Source organism: Camelus ferus, chromosome 20 (assembly GCF_009834535.1).
Source record: "Camelus ferus isolate YT-003-E chromosome 20, BCGSAC_Cfer_1.0, whole genome shotgun sequence".
Classification (NCBI taxonomy): domain Eukaryota; kingdom Metazoa; phylum Chordata; class Mammalia; order Artiodactyla; family Camelidae; genus Camelus; species Camelus ferus.
Window position 1 is genome coordinate 8,603,105 of NC_045715.1, and position 20,137 is coordinate 8,623,241.

General features: G+C 38.5%; 1 protein-coding gene across 1 annotated transcript in view; it reads left to right on the forward strand.

Annotated features, from left to right (window-relative positions):
* Positions 1 to 1,133: 1,133 nt before the first annotated feature.
* The window catches only part of PHACTR1 (phosphatase and actin regulator 1), a 438,449-nt gene continuing 419,445 nt past the window's right edge, over positions 1,134 to 20,137 (forward strand). The window contains 1 exon segment of the mRNA XM_032462504.1: positions 1,134 to 1,256. Coding sequence (XP_032318395.1) covers positions 1,154 to 1,256 — 103 coding nt within the window. The 5' untranslated portion in view covers positions 1,134 to 1,153.

Sequence of the window (20,137 nt, forward strand, 5' to 3'; positions counted from 1 at the left end):
CTGGCCGTTTTATCTGATAAAGAAAGTCCAGTGGATGGTATACATTATTCATCGCCGTTCTAATCAAACAATCAAAATTGTTTACTTTCACCAGGAATATTTAGTGAGATCAAAGACACTCTGGCTGAAATTGCTCTTGCTCTTACTACCGGCAGTTAGCCCTTGATTTTTTTTTCCTCTTTTTTTGCAGTGTAAGTATGATTTGCTGTTGGGGTAGCTTGTGGTATTTTTAAAAGTTTCCTCTTAACAGACTTGGCTTCTTAAATGAAAATATGCACTGTTTAAAAGAGAAACCAATTGGATTATCCTTCTGAGCTTGATTTTAATGACTTTGTCTTGTTAATTATTTCCAAAAACATCCTGCAGAAATAGAGATTCTTCATTTGTGCACGTATCAGGGAAAGGCTACATATGTTAGAAAGAACCTAACAGGCTGAATGTTTTTAAATGAAGTATATTAGCTTCCTGACAGGCTAGTGCATGATGATATTACGGGGATCATTGCAATTCTGGAATAAAGTTCTCTACAAACTAGAATTCCTTCTCAAAGGCAGCCTATGTTAGGGGCAAGCAGGTGATGATCCTGTAGCACTTTATAAAACGTTGAGAAACGCTGAAAGGAAAGAACGCAAGGCATTCTTACTGCAAACATGTCAGCATGTGTCATAAACGCAAAGCAGCTTAAGTGGAGTGTCTGATTCCCTGGCATTTCTCGCTGCTTGTGGGGAATTGGAACTCCCTGGATCAATTGAGGATCAATGCTCAGAACGGCTGACCCTTAATGATGTCATTTATCAGGCAGACCTTTTGAAAACAGCGTATGACCTTAAAAGTGTGTTTTCCAGTTAGTACACAGCAAGGAAAAACTGGTATGTTATCTCTCTTTAGCCTGGATCGTCTTTATTTTCTGTGTAGAATATATTACTTTTAATAAATGTTGGCTAAATGCTGCATTTTCTCATACGAGAGGAAAGCTGTGTTGAGGGAGGGACTTAAAACTGGAAATGTCAGTCAAGTAATGTGGTATTATAATGGGATATTTCTTATTCCAAAATTGTATTTGACAGTCTAAAATACTGTGGATTTTTTGCCCTTTTTCATAGGCATACAAGTGACTATTTTGTCTTAAAACTCTGTTTTTGGAACATCAAGGATGGATTATCCCAAAATGGATTATTTTCTGGATGTCGAGTCTGCTCATAGACTCTTGGATGTTGAGTCGGCTCAAAGATTCTTCTACAGTCAAGGAGCTCAAGGTAATTAAATGGGAGAAAGAGGAAACTCCTCTTGTTTGCATGTTGGTTTTATATTAACAGTGCAGTGCCGACTGTAGCAGTTTGTGCTCTACTGCAGAAGTTCAATGACTGCGATTTGTAAATTGATAACCTCTATCAAACTGTTCCTGGAACTGAGGCAGGCATATAGTGGAATAAATAAATCTAGACTTCTTGGATGTGGTAAAAAAGCAACCTACCCAACTTTCAGCACAAATGCCATTCAGAAAGCAATGTTAGAAAATTGTTCCCCCACCTCTTTGCAACCAAAGTGTAAGTTTCAAAGGCTTAAGGATGTTTTTAGCCCCCGGGAAAAGTTCAGTTTGCAGACACTGCCCTGGAGAAGATCTAGGGCATTCTGACCTCTTGGATTGAGATCCTGCTGGATGAGGGGCTCCTGAAATAAGCTTTATGCTTCAACAGCTGCCTTATCTATTTTAGAATTCAGTTATTGCCTCAAGGAATAAACAGTGCACTTGGGACGCAGTAAGGAACATGCCCCTTGTGAAGTGTGGCTGATATATGCATTTTTATTACAGACTCTAAGATGGTCAGTTAGACTCTAGTTTGCTTGCTGTTCTGTTCCAGGGTTAGTTCGAATGTATAGCTGGAGTGTTTAATGGGCTCTCCTGACAGGCAGGAGATTTCTTTTAAGCCTATTTTCTCTTTTCCATGGAATATTTAGGGTATTCGGTCAAAGCAACCTGATGATGGGCATATCCCAAATGGTACAAGTAACGCACTGAGGAGAAAGGCAGCATCCATATTCTTAAAGAGAGAAGTAGTTGAATTCTTGGATGTCTCAAGGCAGAACTGAAAAGGAAATGCTGTTTTGATAATTCTGGCATCTTTCACTGTATGCAGTAATGGGTACTTCACACAGGGCACTGAGAACTTTCTGCCTTGGCTTTCTCAGTAGTCTCTTCTGAATTGGTTTTACCTGGCTCTCAAGTCAATATCTCATGACAACCTTAAAGGCATGTAAGCCTCTTCCTTCTCCACTTCCATTTTCCTGGGCAGGATCCAGTCTTAAAGCCAAGAGAGGCTGGTAATTATCTGGTTGATTTGCTTGGGTCAGTCTCACTCATCAGTATTAGCAAAAGTGGTACAGTAGCTAATTCTCATCCCTGTGGTTGTATGTAGTCAGCAGTGCTACTGTCAGCCACTTAAAGAGACATGAAAATGTACTAAAGTAGGAAAAGGGTGAGAGGCTGGCCAGAACCTCCGGCCCCCTCTGGGTTTGCAAGTAGGAAGATGCTAGGAATAGATGGAGAATGGAGGCCAGAGGGAAAAGGGGGCTGAGGCAGGGCTCACTTCCATCTCCAGTTCTGTGTTTAAACATTGCTGCCTCTGTCCATTCCATTTGAACAGGAGAAAAATGTTTGGTGGTGGGATCATCCTCTGGGCTGCACATCTGTTGGCAGAGCAGAGAAGGGGAGGGGCTGTTAACTATAGTTAATAAAGATGTCATTTTGCCTTGCCGTGGACATGGCTTAAGCCTTTAAGAAGACTGTGGGCTCCAAGTATTTACAGAAGGAAAGCATTCAGGGTATGGGAGGCTCAGAGGACTCAAGGCAACCTGATGGTTGTCGGCAGATGGAGTTGGGGGTGGAGTGGTCAGAACTGTCGCCACTGGTGACTGTGGTTTAGACACAGGAGCTGGAATGACTGGGAAATGCATGGGAGGTGGTAGCATAAGCTACCACTGCTCCTGGGTATCACGTTCATTTTAGGGTAATCAGAATGATGCTCCAATCAAGGCATCTTGGGTCTGTGGTAAGAGTGGGGTTTCCCTAAACAACATCCAGGTCAGTTTTTCAAAACCCTCTGACTTCCTGAATCAGAAATCAAGATGTTAAGACCTAGGGTTTTGCATTTCAAGCAAGAGCTCCAATGATGATTACCTAGCCAGCACACCAGTCTGGGGACCTGCATTTAAGAGCCAGTCCATCCTGTCCAATTTCTGTCCTTCCACCCCAGAATGAGAACACTTTCCTCAGCATTAGAGGCTGGATAACACAGTGGTTGTACCCTGACCGCCGTAGGTTCAAATCCTGGGTTTACCACAATGATCCTGGGAGAAATAACCTCTTCGATCTTCGATTCCCTCTTCTGAAAAATGGAAATAATAATAGTGCCCAATTCATAAATTGTTAAGAGCATTCATGAGATAAGATTTTAAAGTGCTTTAAACTGTCTGCCACATGGGAAATGCCATTCATAAACAATTCAATGAAATAAACATTTTTGGCAAAAGGCCATCCCTCTTGTGTTTGAGATTCTATAAGGAAGCCGCTGCCTTACAAACAAGAATGTTACCTGATAGGAGTTAACCTCCTATTTTTTAGCTAAATAAATAAATAACTTTAAATATATTTTAAAACACAGTGATTATTGTCACATCAAAACCCAACTCAGGGCAAAATTGAAAAATAGTAAAAGTTTGTCTTGGGACTCCCTATCTACCTCGTCCTTCATTTCACTTGAAAACTGAGAGCCCCTCTCCTCCCAGCATCTGCCCCAGAGCCCCACCACCTGGGGCCAGTCACCCCCAGAGTCTCCTTTCTGGAGCTTTGCTGCCACTGCGATGTGGGGCTTGTTACTGCATCGCTCCAGCTCCTTCATGGCAGTCCCCTTCCACTGGGCACAGTCTTTCCTGGATAACAAGTCCCTCCGCCTGATAAAGGGCTCCAAGTGAATGGGCAGAGGGCTGAGGATCATGGCGTGCACCCTCTCCCTTTCTGAACCAAATGCACATCTTTTAGAGTAGATGACTAAAGCTCGTATCTCACCAGTGGTAAGCCCCTGAGGACCAGTGGAAGGAGGGCAGCCTAGTGGCTCGTTCTTGAGAACAGCATTTGAGGCAGCAGTTACGGCCCCTGTGCTGCTCTCTACTTGGCCAGGCCAGCCCAGTTTCAGAGGGAATATTAGTAAGGTCAAGTGGCCCTGATTTGACACCCTCTTCTATAAAGAAGGTCCAAATGGGAACACAGTATGGAGTTAAGTACCTGGAATGAGGGTGACCTAGGACTTGGTTGGCAAACTGTTGTGTGATTATTATGTTTTTGAGCTGTCCATTCTCAAGGGCATGCAGCTATTTCTATGGACGGATCAAGTGCTCTTACAGGTATAAATACTTTTAATCTTACAGATGTAAATGTTTTTAAAGAAAGCAAGAAAATCAGAGTTTCATTTTCCACATTGTTGTCTGTGCATCAGTTGATTTACAAATTCATAAACTTTTTGAGAACAACCCCCTTCTATGTTAATTACATGCAAAATGGTTATCCAAAACCACAATACAAGAATTATCATGTTTTGGACCCTGGCATGGTTGTTTTTCAGTTTTTCCTGGAAAGTGACTAAACGCCTGCCCCTAGGTAGGTAGGGGATGTTTTTAGTAAAAGCAAGAGGAATCTAGGAGGATAAGAAAAAGAAGGGAAAAAGTGATCTGATGTCTATCCTGGGGCAAACTCTGCTGAAATTCCCAGAGATTTTCAATCATCTGCTCTGCTGAATAAAGCAGCTTGTTATTTTCTCCCATCTCCATTTTCCCTTGGTTCGATCTTGAGGTAAGAAAGATGAGAGCCTGCTTCTCCGGGGATTCTGCTTTAAAAAGCGTGATGCAAAGAGCAGAAAAAGTCCAGGGTTAACCTGTTCCTCTCCCAGTTCATCTGTGAGTGCTTTGTCAACAGTGAATCCTGCTCATGCAGAGTTCTGTGAAAATCCTCATTAACTCAAGGGGAGAATTTTTGGAGGTTGAAAATACAGATGATATCAAGATCAGCTCTGTTTTGACATCACATAGTTTGAATTTACTCATCTTTCCCACACACTCAATTTCGGACTCTCTTTTTTTTTTTTTTTTAACAGTATAGTTGAAATGGGAGGGAAATCATATTATAAAATCACAAAATTAGCATCACAGAATTTTCAGGTTGGAAATGGATGTTATACTTCAGTGATTTTCCTTGGCCCCTCCCTCAACCCAGTAAAACAGAATTTGTGAGGACCAGACCAGGTCCCAGTGCTACATTTTCAACAAGCCACCGGGCTACTCTGATGGACACTGAAGGTTGAAAACAATCAGTATGGATCATTACATCACTTGCTACTCAGAGTTTGATCCCAGAGTAGCAGCATCAGCTTCACCTGGGAGCTTGTTAGAAATGCAGAATCTCAGACACCCCAGACCTAGAGAATCAGAATCTGCATTTTTAAAAAGATTGCCAAGTAACTTATGGTAAAGTTTGAGATGCAATGATTGAATCTAGTGCACATTAGAAACACCTGGTGAACTTTTACGACCTCAAGGCTGAAGTACCATGGCAAAACCAATTAAGGCAGAATCTTTGGTGGTGATGTTACCAAACCAAACTTGGGTCCACCTGCCCACGGACAGTAAAGTCAACCTTCTGACACCAGGTTCCAATCAGTCTGGGGTCTATGTGCTTCTGGGCAGATTATAGTTAACTTCTTCCACCTGGTAGGGGTTTCAGTCGCTGCAAAACAGCTCAAGGGCTGTGACTTAATATTATCTCTAGACCTTGAGGGGGAACTAAAGGTCCTTCACTTCGTTTAATGGCTAAACTATTATTATTTTGTCTTGCTTGACTGTTTTCCTTTCCTTCTGTATTTTCTCACTTCTGATTAAATATACTCTTTGGAACTCGGGGAAGCCTGGGAGGCTAAAGTTTTTCTACAGATAAGTTACAGGTGGGGGACTTCGGGGGCTTAGTAGGGGGTCTGTGCTGGGAAGGCTCCACAGGTGGGTTACAGTAGTCCCATACGGAATCTTTTAAATTGTCTCCAGTGATTCAAATGTGAAACCAGGGCTAAGAACTACTGACCTCCTATTTGACAGTAAAGGAGGTTTTAACAGCTCCTTTTGTGCAGCTGTTCTTGCCTGAGTAGCTTTCTTTATCTAGGTCTTTTTTATTAAATGAATCCAAACCATTGGAAAGGTGTAAATGGACTTTTTATTAAAAGGACTGGACTACGTATCAGGCACTGCCCTTTGCATATTCATTGTATCTATTAATCCTCAAAGAAATTGATGGAGAGAGGAATTATAACGCTCATTTCACAGATTAGAAAAGATCACGCATTTAGATAGCAGCATAACCAGAATTTGAATTCAAGCATGTCTGACTCCCACAACTCCACAGGTAGTAAAGGCAACATTAGTAACCAAATTATAGTTCTGGAGATGGTATAGCTCAGAGCCGTTCAGCCACATGCCCAAATCACACACTTTACAACAGTGAGAAGATGGAAACTGGAATCAGATGTCTTCTTACCACAGCAACCAATGCCCTGTCTACTGCATTAGGTTTCTTTTCTCAAAGACCATCAATATCTTTGGGTGTTTAAAATTATATTCAAAAGGGAAAATACATTAAAAGGCAGCTATTTGACTGAAGTTACTAGACAAACACATTTATGATTCCTGCTCACAATTTCCCCTCTTTAATCATTTTAAATAATTCTCGGCCTTGGAACCATTGTTACTTCATCGCGATGCATCTTTTCTGCCGTCTACATTGTTCTTATTCAAACAAAGGGAAATGCCAGTTTTGACAACTGATGAATGCCACAGTGAGAAGCTAAGAGCCTCTTCAAGTTGTATTTGGAAATAGAGAGAAATTCATCTAAAACCCCTCTGTCGACCATTTCATCCCCACCCCTCCAACCACCTTCCAGCTCCACCTTTTCCCTGCCCTGTGAAATCTATCAGAACTGCTAGTTTTTCCATCCTTAGCTTTAAATGTACTCTGAAGCTAAACTCTAAGTCTCTGGGACTCCTTGACGTTTAGTTGCACTCAGTTATTTGCAAATCATTGACAATAATCATCTGCATGTAATGTCCTCATGCTGTTTCCTTTCCTGGGTTTAATTCAAGACTCAGCCCCAATGCCGCCTCCTCTATGAAGCCTTGCCTGATTTTTCCAGGGCTTTCTCCCATAGTATTCTGTTCAGCCTACACTATAGCCACTATAACTGTCTTATTCTGCTTCTGCCACTTCCTAGATACATGAACTCATTTAAACAGCCTTATTTCTCTAACTCTCAGGATCCGAATCAAAATGGATCTGATACTAGCTCCAAATTCATAGGGGGTTTTGAGAATTAAAGGAGTTTATATGCCTATAAAGTGTTTTGTACATTGTTGTTCTTTATTATTGATGCCATGGTTTTGTTATTACTTAGGTGTCTGTTACCTACCGAGATCATGGTGAAGTCCTTAAATACCATTTTCTGGGTGCCTAGTAGCATCCTTGGTATACAGTAGTATTAAGATTTATTAAATGTCTCTGTTGAACTGAAGGAATGAAAATGCCTAAATCTGCATTACAAACAGAATCTTTGGATCCAGGAAAGGGACTTTTGACAATTCATGATTGACAAAATAGAACTTCCTAAGACCTTTAAAGAATTAAAATCTTTAGTTGAAAATAGAGGCTCTATTTAAAGACTGAAGGGAAGGGAGGGACAGGTAAAAATAATTTTCAATTGCATAGAGACACACGAAATGGAAGAAAGTCATCAACTCTGCTACATCTTCTATAAAACAGAAAGAATTTAAAAGCCAGAAGCAAAAAGAAAATACAGCAGGAGGCAATTGGTGTACTATTGAAGAGAATTAACCTTTTGAAATAGAATTCCAAGGTTCCTGAATAGTACCCTTCTTAGAACTTTCTAATGTTTAATGTACAATAGTCTGTGAAGGCTGAGTTTTTATTCTGCCTAAAAGTAGAATACTGGAAGAGGTGACCCCTCAACACTGACTCTGATGAACTTAATTGAGATCAATTCAAAAGCCGCTCTGAATATGTCTAGGAAGCTAGCTCTGAGCTGTACGTTAGTTGAGATCCCTCTCCCCTTCCTTCTTTAGATGCTTACTGCCCAGTCCAGTCCTTATACTTTTGGGCTGATTAATCCTCAAACCAACTACCATTCACACTCCCACCTCTGACCAGACTCAAAGGAAGGTGGCCGTAGATACCCACCTAGCCCCATGCAGGAGAAGTGCACCTTGAGAACCACTCACTGAAAGCCTGGTCATGCTATCTCTAGGAATCTTGCTGAGGGGGTGCCACTTTGTCTTCTGTCTCCATGTCTGTCCCCCCAAATTTTAATGTCATGGTCTTAGATGTGTCTCATATCTGGACCTGTGAGTCTTACTTGCTCCTTAAGGATTGAGGCAAAAACAGTGATTGTAAAGGAACTGGATCCTCGTTTGGGGCTGGGTTGCCAATTGGATTATAATCTTTTCCATTTATCAGTCTGCCTCTCAGAGTCCTGCTAGGACCAGCACAGCAAAATTGGCCACATCTCTTGTGTCCTCATGGTGATGACCTAACCAAGTAGTTTACATGCAACCGTACTATTTTTCAGACCCTTGCTTCTGAGAAGTGCTTCAGATGACACTTTCCTTACCCAGATTCCAGCCTTGTTTTTATGGTGCTCAGGTCATCACCCTCAACAAATACTTGCTTTGGGGTTTTTTGGGGGGGAGGTGGGGGAGGTTCTTTGTTTTTTTCTCTGTAGCTCGAGCCAGGATGCAGCATGCTGTGCTTCACTCATGGATGACAAGCTAACTACCAAGCCTTCCCTCCTAACCTCCCACGTACTCCATTTTAGACCTCTAATTGCTCACACTCAGGCTTTCCAAACCTGTGTTTAACGCAAGGAACACTGTGTGTGAAGGAGAGGGTGGAGGCAGATCAAGAGGAAAGATATTGTGGAGATACCCAGGCTGCCAATTCTGTCCATATATAGATGACCATGAAATCCAACCTCCCATTTCTAAAGTGTGCCCTTGAAACAGGACATTTCTCTGTATACAGAGCAGCATTCTCGGTGCTGACAATTTACCTGCACGTGGCCTTCCAATGCTGGCTGTACCTTTGCCCCCAGCAAGCATCTGCTTTGTCACGTACTGTGATTCAGGGCTCATAAGTAGGCCATGAGGACAAGAGAGAGAAGATGAGAGGATGAGAGACAGAGAAGAGGAAAATCATATGAAAATACAATAAAATAATTCCAATTAATAACTCTTACTTTCACCTACAGCATAAAAGATGCAGCCCACACACAGCCAGCATCCGCCGTGACCCAGTTAGCATAAACAAGTCACAGGTGCTTGGAAAAAAATTCTCACTCCTCATTGCTCAAACATTTGTTTCTCTAAAAACTTTCAGTACCGCCCTCTGTGACAGCTGGCCAAGGCAAGGATGCAGAGCCTAGCACATCAAAATCAGTTCATGGTTGATACCGTTTTTAAGGTTTTAAAGATATTTTAGTAAACAATTAGACCCACACAATTATATAAAGCCACTGAATGAATATTGGTATTAAATTGGACTTCTGAAATGCTAGGACTGAACAGAGAGATGATCTCAGAAATCTGTCTACCTTTTTTTTCAATCATAAAAGTAAAACACATGTAATACTAAAATCTTTAGGGAAAAAGATGGAAAGGAAAACCAGCCCTACACATCTGTTTTAACTTCTTATTTTACTTTCAGTCACTTTCACGCACATTCATACTTTTACAAAGTTACAACTATGGCATATGCAAAATTGGGAATATGAATTAAATCTTTCCCAGGGCAGGCTGAAGACTGTCATAGTATTTTGTGGCTTGGGCTTTAGAATAACACAGATCTGAGTTCAAACCATGATTACCACTTCTCAGCTTGTGACATTAGGCAAGCTATTTAATCTCTTTTTGCCTCACTTTTCCTTCTTTTTGCCTCACTTTTGAATGCAAATAATAATGAGTTCTTAACCCAAAAGGTTATTTTTGAGGATTTAAATGAAACAAAACAGTGTTTCACAAACTGTGGTCCAATATATGATTTTGGGGTAATACGTGAACTCTTTTGTAATAATGATGTATCTGTTTTAATGTGTTTTTTTTTAATGTGAATTGAAAAATATTTGATTGAAATATAAAAATATATAACTGGACTTCATACTTACGGACTACTGCTTAGGACAAGAGGGGATAAAAAGGATGACTGAAATCCATTTAAGGGAAAACATTAAGTAATAGTGTAGATGACACTTAGGGGTAGCAAAGTCCATAAAAGTGATATAGGAATTACTGACATTCAGAAACACTGAACAAATGAATATAAAACACTAAACAAAATGTCGAGTACTTAATATGCATTTAATACATATTAACTCATGTCAGTTATCTTTTAATCTTGTCAAGCCTCAGAGGAAAATGGCAGGGACTCAACCCCCCAAGAGAGACTTCTGCCCAGTCTGGTCTTCTCTGCCGCCATTCATTCCTAATTCAAATTTCTAAGCCCTTGGAAAGGTGCAACAGTCTTAAAACACAAGAAAAAGACAAAGCATCAAAACTGATTTTTAAATTAAATTGTTCACAAATCCCAAAAGAATCCTCTTTATAGTTTTACTACTGGGAATTTTCTTCCTTCAAATTCGCTTAAAACATCGACTAAACTGTACTGACTTCCTCTGACTTCACAACAAATTCTAGTTTATCAGACTGTGGCTCCCAAGGGGTGATTTAAATGAATCAGCTTTAGGGAGGCTGAAATGCATAAAGGGTGTCACCTGTATGGTGGGATGGAAACTAAACTTTTGGTGATGAGCATGCTGGAGTATATACAGAAGTTGAAATATAATGTCACAGACATGAAACTTATATAATGTTATGAACCAGTGTTACCTCAATTTTAAAAATGAGCCAGCAATTACCTAAAAATGAGGACATAGATTTAGGAGAATCCACCTTAAATTGTATTTATCTTCATTATTTTATTTTGTTCCCTTAAGAAAAACATGGTATTGTGAAGAAAGTGACATCAAAGGCACCTGAAAGCTACTTCTAACCCAACCGTCAAAACAGCCACGAAGCTGGCTGTTCAAGTGTCTGAACCTCTATAAGCCTTTATTTCCTCATTTGCAAAATGAGGACAGTGCTTGCAATGTTATTAGTATAAAGATAAAATGACATAAATAAATTTAAGTTAGTAGATTATCAGTGTAGATGGTAGATTCTCAGTAAATATTTGTTGAAGTAATAAGTAAACTGCCACAATAAAGAAAGGAGAGAGCACTCATTGAATAACTGTTTTGTTCTTCAAGAAGCTCAAAGTCATTATAATACAAAATACCCTTGGAGAAGCAAAAACAGGATCTCAAAGTGGGAAAAGGGAATTCAGAGAATTATTCATGGAAGAGTTGGTGCCTAAGCTCTGTCCTGGAGTTAACACAATAGCGGGGCATTACTTGCAGAAAGAGACAGCATGTATAGGTCTTTCTATAAGCAATTCAGTGCAATTGGATCAGAAAATGCAAGAAGGTGAAGATGATACCTGAGACTGCAGGAAAAAAAATAGGGTTCACGGAAAGAGACCCTGAACACCAGATTAAGAAATGCTCTACAGGAAACACAGAGCATTTGAATGGTTTCTGAAGCTCAAAGACCTACTAGGCCAGTTGATCCCAAACCTTGTTACATATCAGAAATTACATATTCTGCAGCCCTTGCCTAGCTATGCTGATCGGGATCTTTGGGAGTTAAGTACAGTAATCTGGGTTTTTCCTATTTTGAGGGGTTGTTTTGTTTTGTTTTTGCAGTTCCCAGATGCTTTGATGCAAATAGTGTGAGGTCTAGAATTTGAGACCCATTGACTGGTCCAATTCTTTACTGTCATAAATGAGGAAAATGGAGCCCAGAGAGGTAAATGAGTGAAGTGCAAAAAAAAAAATTCAAGATTATATTCATTCAAAATTCACTGTTTTTTGAACACTAACCATAGACTGGGAATTCAAACTCAAAATAGATAAATCCTCTGGCCTCGAGAAGTTAATTATCTAATATGGAGACAAATAAAGAAATCATTTCTTTTAGTCCCAAAAGATAAATTCTGGAAGAATCTGCACACTGGGAGTTTTGCAAGGACAAGCGAGGGCATCCAAATGAGACAGAAATGTGTGTGTGTGTGTGTGTGTGTGTGTGTGTATTTGTGTATTGGGGAGAAAGTTAGATGTGATTCCAAGTTAGTGTCCAAGAGATGATAATTAATCTTTGAGTTAGATTTAGGTAGGAGAGAAAAAAAAAATGTTCTGGGCAGTGTGAAGTGGCATGTGAGAAGGCATATTAAGAGTGTAATACCTTAGGGGAGCTAAAAGTATTGCAGAGTGAGAGGTGCATTACAGTTATCTAGACTGGCAAGAAAAGAGACCAGAATAGTAGGCAGGAGCAAAGGCATGTAAGACTTTGCATGGTTAACTAAGGAATTCCAAACCTGGCATTGAACCCGCTAAGGAATCTAATGCAAAGGAGATCTGCTCTCAGATCAAGACCACAAATATGGAGGACAGTTTAGAGGGAATAAGATTAGAGGAAAAAAGAACCATAAGGAAGCCACTGCAGTAATCCCAGCAAGAAGGATAGACAGTTTGGAAAGGAAATTGACAGAGTGAATCCAGCAGGAGGGAGGGATCTTTGAAATATTAGGAAAGTTCTTACCAGATGACATGTTGGTAAAATAAGTACACCAAGTGTGAGAAGGGGGTATGTCCCATGATCCCCAGATGTTTTACTTGGACTCATTGAGTAGATAATGAAGCTGTTCACTGAGAAAGAAGATAAAGGAAGAGAATCAAGATGGAGGGGGAAAATATAAATTCAATTTAGAATATATTGAATTTGGAGACACTCTAAAATATCCGAATATAGATTACCAGTAGGGAATAAATTCTATAGACATAAAGCTTAGAAAACTATCCAAAACACTCAGTGTTCCTTAGTAATTCCTAAAATAATTTCACTAACATGTGTCACATCTGCCTCTGAATATGTGGTTCCTCTGGGCCTTTAATTTTCCTTCCATATTATTTGAAGGATTGGGAGATTGTTTAAAGGAAACACTTATTTTCTAAATTAAAAGTTTTTTTCCTGTAAGTACAATATTTTCTCCCTAGCACTAGTGCTTAAAATTAATAGTCCATTTGAAATATTTGCAAAAACGAAACGTCTGAAGTTACCAACATTATTCAAATTTCGGCTCGTGTTTTCATAGGAAGCAAAATTCCAAGTTAACCCTTATGAGATCATCTGAAGAAAACAAGTTTGGTTTTTTTTTAAATCTCAATGCAGCTCAATCACTTTACAGAACTGTAGGCTGTCACAAAATGTTGCAAAGGAAGAAAAAAAGAGATTCAGCTATAGCTAGTTAAAAATAGACTTCACTTTTCTTTTGAACCTACGCAGTAAGATCTTCTGTTCCATTTAGTTGACTATGCACTATTTGTGACTAAATTTGATTGGTTACACGTGGAGAAAAAATTACTTGGCTTAGTCCAGTTTAATCCTTGTCTCTGGAAAGCAAAACCATACTTCAAACATCATACTGGAAAGCTGATTTTTACCTTAGCCCCATATCCTACACTAGCGCAATAATCTGGACACGTACACAGAAGTCACAAAAGGAAATGGGAGTGAAGGGAAGACCCACATTTTAAGTGCCATTGGCTTGGTATTTATGGCCTCATTAGTCCTGGAACAGGAAATTTGTGAAGTACTTATTATGATCCTCATTTTATAGATGAAGTAATCCATGCTTCTAATCATCAAGTAACTCCCTAAGACACACACCTATTAGGCATGGAGCCAGAATTATAATCCTGAACCTTGTGACTTTTCCTACTACACCTTGTAGTCCTATTGTATACTGATGTCCATGGCAATTCTATAAATGGCTTCCTTGAGCAGATGTGTAGGGAGGTATAGACGTTCATGTCTTTCCACACATTCAAAGATAGGATGTCTCAGTGTTGTAAGGAATAAATGTGGCAGTTGAATCATTCTATATAATTAGACCCTGAGGTTCAGCTTCTTAAAGTGAATTTTTACCTTATTTACTTGGGAAACTATCACTAGGGGGTGGTGAGAACTCCATCCTTTAGGTTGAATTCCAGGGGTAGGTGGAGGAGAGGAAGGCAATCTGCCCAAGTCCCCATGGGAACTTATTATACTCATAGCCCATTTTCCCCTCTCACTACTGAGGTAGCACATAATAATGAAAGAAATTTCAGAAAATGTAGACAAACAACAAAACAGGAAAAACTCAACCAGCCCCATCATCTAAAAACAGGTGCTTTTTACAACCTTGTGAACATTCTTACATTCTTTTTATACGCATACATGTTTTTCCAACCTAAATCAAGCTCCTCAGATTTATTACCTTCAATTTTCTCTGTCTTAATTTAAAAAAAAATTTAAAAAATTGTATCTTGGGGTAGTTGATTCTAACTGATGTAGGAAATAATAAGACATGGTTCAGGAGAAAAGAGGAAAAGGTCAACCATGCTTTGTTTTCGCCCAAAGGGTGACTTTGCCAGCTGGGTTGATGTTACTGGATCTGTTGTTCTGCCATTATTTACTAGACAAGCCTCTGACTAATACCCTGTGAACTGATCACTGTCATCAGCCCATCTGTAGGCACAACAGAATGCAAATGAAGTAACTGTTGAATCTATATGGGGTGGGCCTTCCTCTTAGACACGTACATTTGAATTTTTATGTTTTCTCCCCTCCACCACCACAATGTGCTTTTATTCTTATTATAGCCAGATATTGCACTTCATTACATTTCAATACCAAGTACCACTTAACAGCTTAGTTCATAACAGAACATTAAACGAGCAATAAAATTCAACTGGCCTGTTTTATAGGTGATAAAACTGAGGCTTAGGGAAGAAAGGAAAAGCAAAAACATTGTTTATTAAATATCTACCACATACTAGAGGCTATGCATGTTTATTTCATTCGATAATCACAAAATTGTAAGTTAGATATGACGGCCCTCAACTTACAGGGAACTAAAACTCCAGGGAATCACACAATTATGAAGATGCAGAGCCCGGATTCCAACGTGGGTCTTTCTAACTCAGCTTTCCCTACAACATTTTGACTTTCTGGAACGAGGTGATTTACCTGACGGCTGGGTGGTGGCAGACCTGGACTCCTACTATCTAGTCTGATGCCTGTATCTCTATATCCTGTTATTGTATGTGGGGCTCAAATGGGATTCAAGCCCATAGCCTTTGCCCCTAAGATCACTTTGCAAGTGGCCAAACCCAACAGTTTACCACACAAAGATAAATCCAAGTATATATCATCCTTTTGTTCACTGAACATGAACTAGAAGCATTAGAATCTTTAGATTTCAAATTAGGTCATTAATTACAGCAACTGTGTTAAAAATCGGCCATGCAGAATATACAAATAAAAAATATGAACAAAATAAAAATAAAATAGATAAGATTTAGCATTACCTATACTATTAAACAAGATTGGAAAAGTGACTTGTATATCTTAACCAGGCATGTTCAACATTTAAGTAATAGAAAGCTGTTTAGCTTTATGTCCAGCTCAATTCAACATACCAAGCTTAAAACACGTTTTCCTTTTTGCATCTAGCGTGTTTTAGCAGCCAGCCCCCAGGCACTCTGCACAGTATCTACTTTAAGAAGCTGAGAGGAAAGGAAGCAATGAACATTTGTTGCCCGCCTACCGTTTGTCAGGCACTGTGTTCGATGTTTTACATTTATTATATAATGTTTTATCCTCCGAAGGCCCAGTGAGAGAGTTTATTTTATTTCTAGTTTACATGTAAGGAAACTAAAGCTTGGAGAGCTCACAAACTTTTTTTCCAAGATCTAATAAACATTAAGCTTGGGAATTATGCCATGGTTTAATTTCACAGTGACAGTTTTACTTGAAGTTGGCTAGTAATAATAGTTTTAAAATAATAAATGTTTGTTGGGAATTTCCTTTGCTAAACACTTTACATAGATTACAAGTTTGAATCCTTAAAGCAACCCTGAGACATAAGTACTATGTAAGGCCCATTTTATAGATGTACAAGAGGTGAGTGACTTGCATAAAATCATTCAGCTATTAAGTATGGAACTGGGGTACAAACTCAGGAAGGCTAACCCCAAAGCCTATGTAATTAAATTTATTGCATATTGTCTAGAAGGAAAATAATATCCACATTATTTATATATTCTTACAAAGGGAAAATTACAAAGTTCCACAGGTAGAGAGAAAGTGAAAAATACTACACTCTCACATTGGTGCTGGATTGGGGATGAGAATAAAAACATTTTAGCGATAAAAGACGGGCAGAGTTTAGACAGACAATGATTGGCAAGAAGAAGGAAAAGAAAGGTTTTTTCAGTGGAAACATTTGTACTGTCATTTGATAATGTTTTCTTCATTATTGGATCTTCTGTCTTAAAATTTCCAGTTGATCAAGCTGGTTAAGATTTGGGTTTTCTGGTAGACATAAATGGCATCTAAGCATTCATGATTGATGATCTCAGTCCATTGAGAACCCATGTATGTTACTTACCTAGTGCTGCATATCAAATTACCCCAAAACTTAGTGGCTTAAAACAGCAAACATTTGTTATCTCACTGTTTCTGGAGGTCAGAAATTCAAGAATGTCTTAGTTGGGTGGTTCCGGCTCAGAGTCTGAGGTGGCAGTCAGGATACTGGCCAGAGCTACAGTTATCCAGAGGCTTAACTGCGGCTTCCATGGTGGCTCATGCAAATGGTGCTTGGCAGGAGGCCTCAGCTTTTTGCCACATGAACCTCTTCATAGGCTTTTTGGGTGTCCTCGTGACATTGCAGCTGGCTTCTCCCAAGACCTAAAAAGAAAGCAAAACAGAAGCTGTAATGTATTTTATGACCTAGTTTTGGAAGTGATACACCATCACTTCTACCATATTGTAGAATAGTCACAGAGGCCAACACTAATTGAATGTGGGAGGAAGCTATAGAAGGCATGGATACCAAGTGTCGAGGATCATTGGACGCCATCTTGGAGGTTGGCTATCACAACATACAAGTCTTTATGGAAGCAGAGAAATTTCAAAAAACGTAGAGAACATGGTCCCCAGACTTGAACAGGTTTTGCTAATAGATCTCATATCTTTCAAATAATTTTAAAACTAGGCACAATATTACATAAACCAAAATACTAGTCCTTCTGGGTAGAGAAGGCACTATGCAATGTTATGTTAGCTATTAAGTAGTATTAAATAGTATTGCATCCATCTTTATCCAGGCATCAATTCAAGGAGAGCTAGGTATTCAAGCCTTAAATGAAGAATCAGAACAAAGACATATATTGTTATAAGAAACATGTCTGGCTTGAATGCCTAGGCATGGAACCATCTCTCTGGGAAACCACCACCTTTGGGGTATGGCTGCACAAGTTGTTAATTCCATAATTCCACTAACATGACAATGATGTAAACGGTGCACCGCTGTCTGAAGTTGCACTAAAGACCTAAATTAAGCAGCAATGATGGTAAAAAGCTAGGCAGCTTGTGGACCCCACAAAATTATCCAGATGGAAAAAGAAATCAATATCAAAACTGCACAGGATGGACAGCTCCTTTAATTACAAGTTTAAGCAGAGAGCACTAAGATGTACCAATAACAGTTCCTCAGATTCTTGGTTCTCTAGGAAAGCATGTGTATGTATAGAAAAGAAAAAATATCTTAGCCATTACATACTAAATTTAGTTATAATAAAAAGTCCAAAAGCCTTTTTGATATGTTGGTATTAAGCCTATTTAAAATATGTAAATTACTACTGCAATCTTGTTGGCTCAATATTATAGTTAATAACAATCATCTTCATTATTTACATTTTGTATTTTCTACATGAATGGTTTTTAGTAACATCACTCTAGTGACGTCATACTGGGTTTAATTGCAAGGTGTAAATGTTCTTATATTTCTAACTCATGTTAGATATGCAAAACAGTGACATAGATACTTCATCTGTACAGCCCAGATTCTTAATCTGTCTGACGATACAATACCAGAATCAATTTTTAATAAAAATTCAAACATCTGTAGCATAAATGCAGAACCAGTTACCCTTAGGACCAATACTGTATTTATCCACAGCCTGTGAGGATGCCTGACAATGATAATTTTTCAGAAAGATTTAAAATAATAATGGGACACCATCTCTAATCCTTGGAAGCTTTCATAAATACAAATAAGCATGCTTTTACTAGTACTTTTTAACTTTTACTAGAAATGATTTAAAACTTATGGAAAAGTTGCAAAAATAAGATAGTTCAAAGAATACTTGTATACCCTTTATGCAAATTCACCTGTTGATAGTATTTGACCTCATTTGATTATCACTTGCTGCCTCTTGTCTCTAATCTGTCTATTATCTGTCTACTGTTAGATGGATCCATTGATCTATCCAGAGAAGAGTGTAAAAGTGTATATGTAGAGATGGAGAGAGAGACAGACAGACAGACAGAAAGGAGGAAGAGAGGAAGGGAGACAGAGAATATATATGTATTATATTAATAGGTTATCATTCATTAATGGACTTAATTGTTTTTTGTGCTCAAATTGTCCCAGATTTGGCCACTACAAGACCCTTCAAGCTGGCTCTTGTGTTCTGTGACATGCCTCCTTATTGGGGAGGAATGCTGTCTTGTTTCTGGCATGACCAGAAGCCCACTACAATCATTCTTTCTTTATTCCTTATATTCATTTCCAATCTAGATATTTGTCATCAGTTTCAATGCACCACAGAATACTGGGAACACAATACTTAAAAGATTATTGCTATAAGAGATAAATATGATGACAGACTAAAAGTAAGGCTGAATCTGAAACAAAACTTACAGAATTTTGACACAGTGAAAGGTTGGTATTCACAAAGATGGCCCAAGACATTAAGAAATTATTTTAAGTAATCAAATCAAGCCATATTAAATTGATTATTATTAATAGTGTGATTTTGCAGCTTTGGTACTTAAATGCAGTAATTTTCAAATTTATTTTCTATTTTAATAAGATAAAAGCTTTTTTAATGTCAAAAGAGCTTGTGCATTTATTTTTAAATTGATGATTGGTATCAAATAGCTATGATATTCCACATCATTAGTATGATATCCCCCAGAATGTATTTGTTTATAAGAACGATGTAATTGTTTTATTTCTAAATATGTAGCTGATGGTAGCTAGCAAATTTTTGTTAAAGTAAGCCTAATTCTGTGAGCTAGAGGCTTTCTAAGATTTATTTTTAATAGTATAAAACACATGTAGAATGATGTACACAAATATAAAATGTATAACTTGATACTCTAGCTCTGGTTATAACATGCATGTAAAGGTCTTTAGTGTTAAAATGTTGACTGGCTTTAGGGAAAAAAAAAAAAAGAGAACAGTCCTTACCCTGAGTCAGCAATCACATTAAAAAGAAGCAATTAAAAAAAAAACAAAACTATATTTGGAAGTTGTTGAGGTCACTGTTGAACTCAGTCCTTTCTACCTGCACAGCCACATCCACACAGGCACACACACAATCATATGGGTATTGCCACATCATGGAAACAGTATGAAGGAAAAGAAACAGATTCTAAGGGATGCATAGTTACATCAAATAGACCCGAATAACATGAAATAACTTGAGAGAAGTATGGATGCCATGTGGTTTCCTAAATACGATTTATTATAAGTCAAGGGAACAATGTATATTCTTAGATTAGGAGACAAAATATGCCATGGATATTTATGAAAAGAAGTAGAGATCCAAGAATAGCTATAAATACTCAGAGTATTAGAGCTAAGTAGAGCATTAAGGTCATGTTATCTGACCTTTGCGTTTTTTTCCTTTCAATTTTATTGAGATATAATTGACATATAGTACTGTATAAGTTTAAGGTTACAGCATAATGATTTGACTTACATACATCATGAAATGATTACCATAGTAGGTTTAGTGAACATCCACCGTCTCATATAGATACAAAAGAAAAG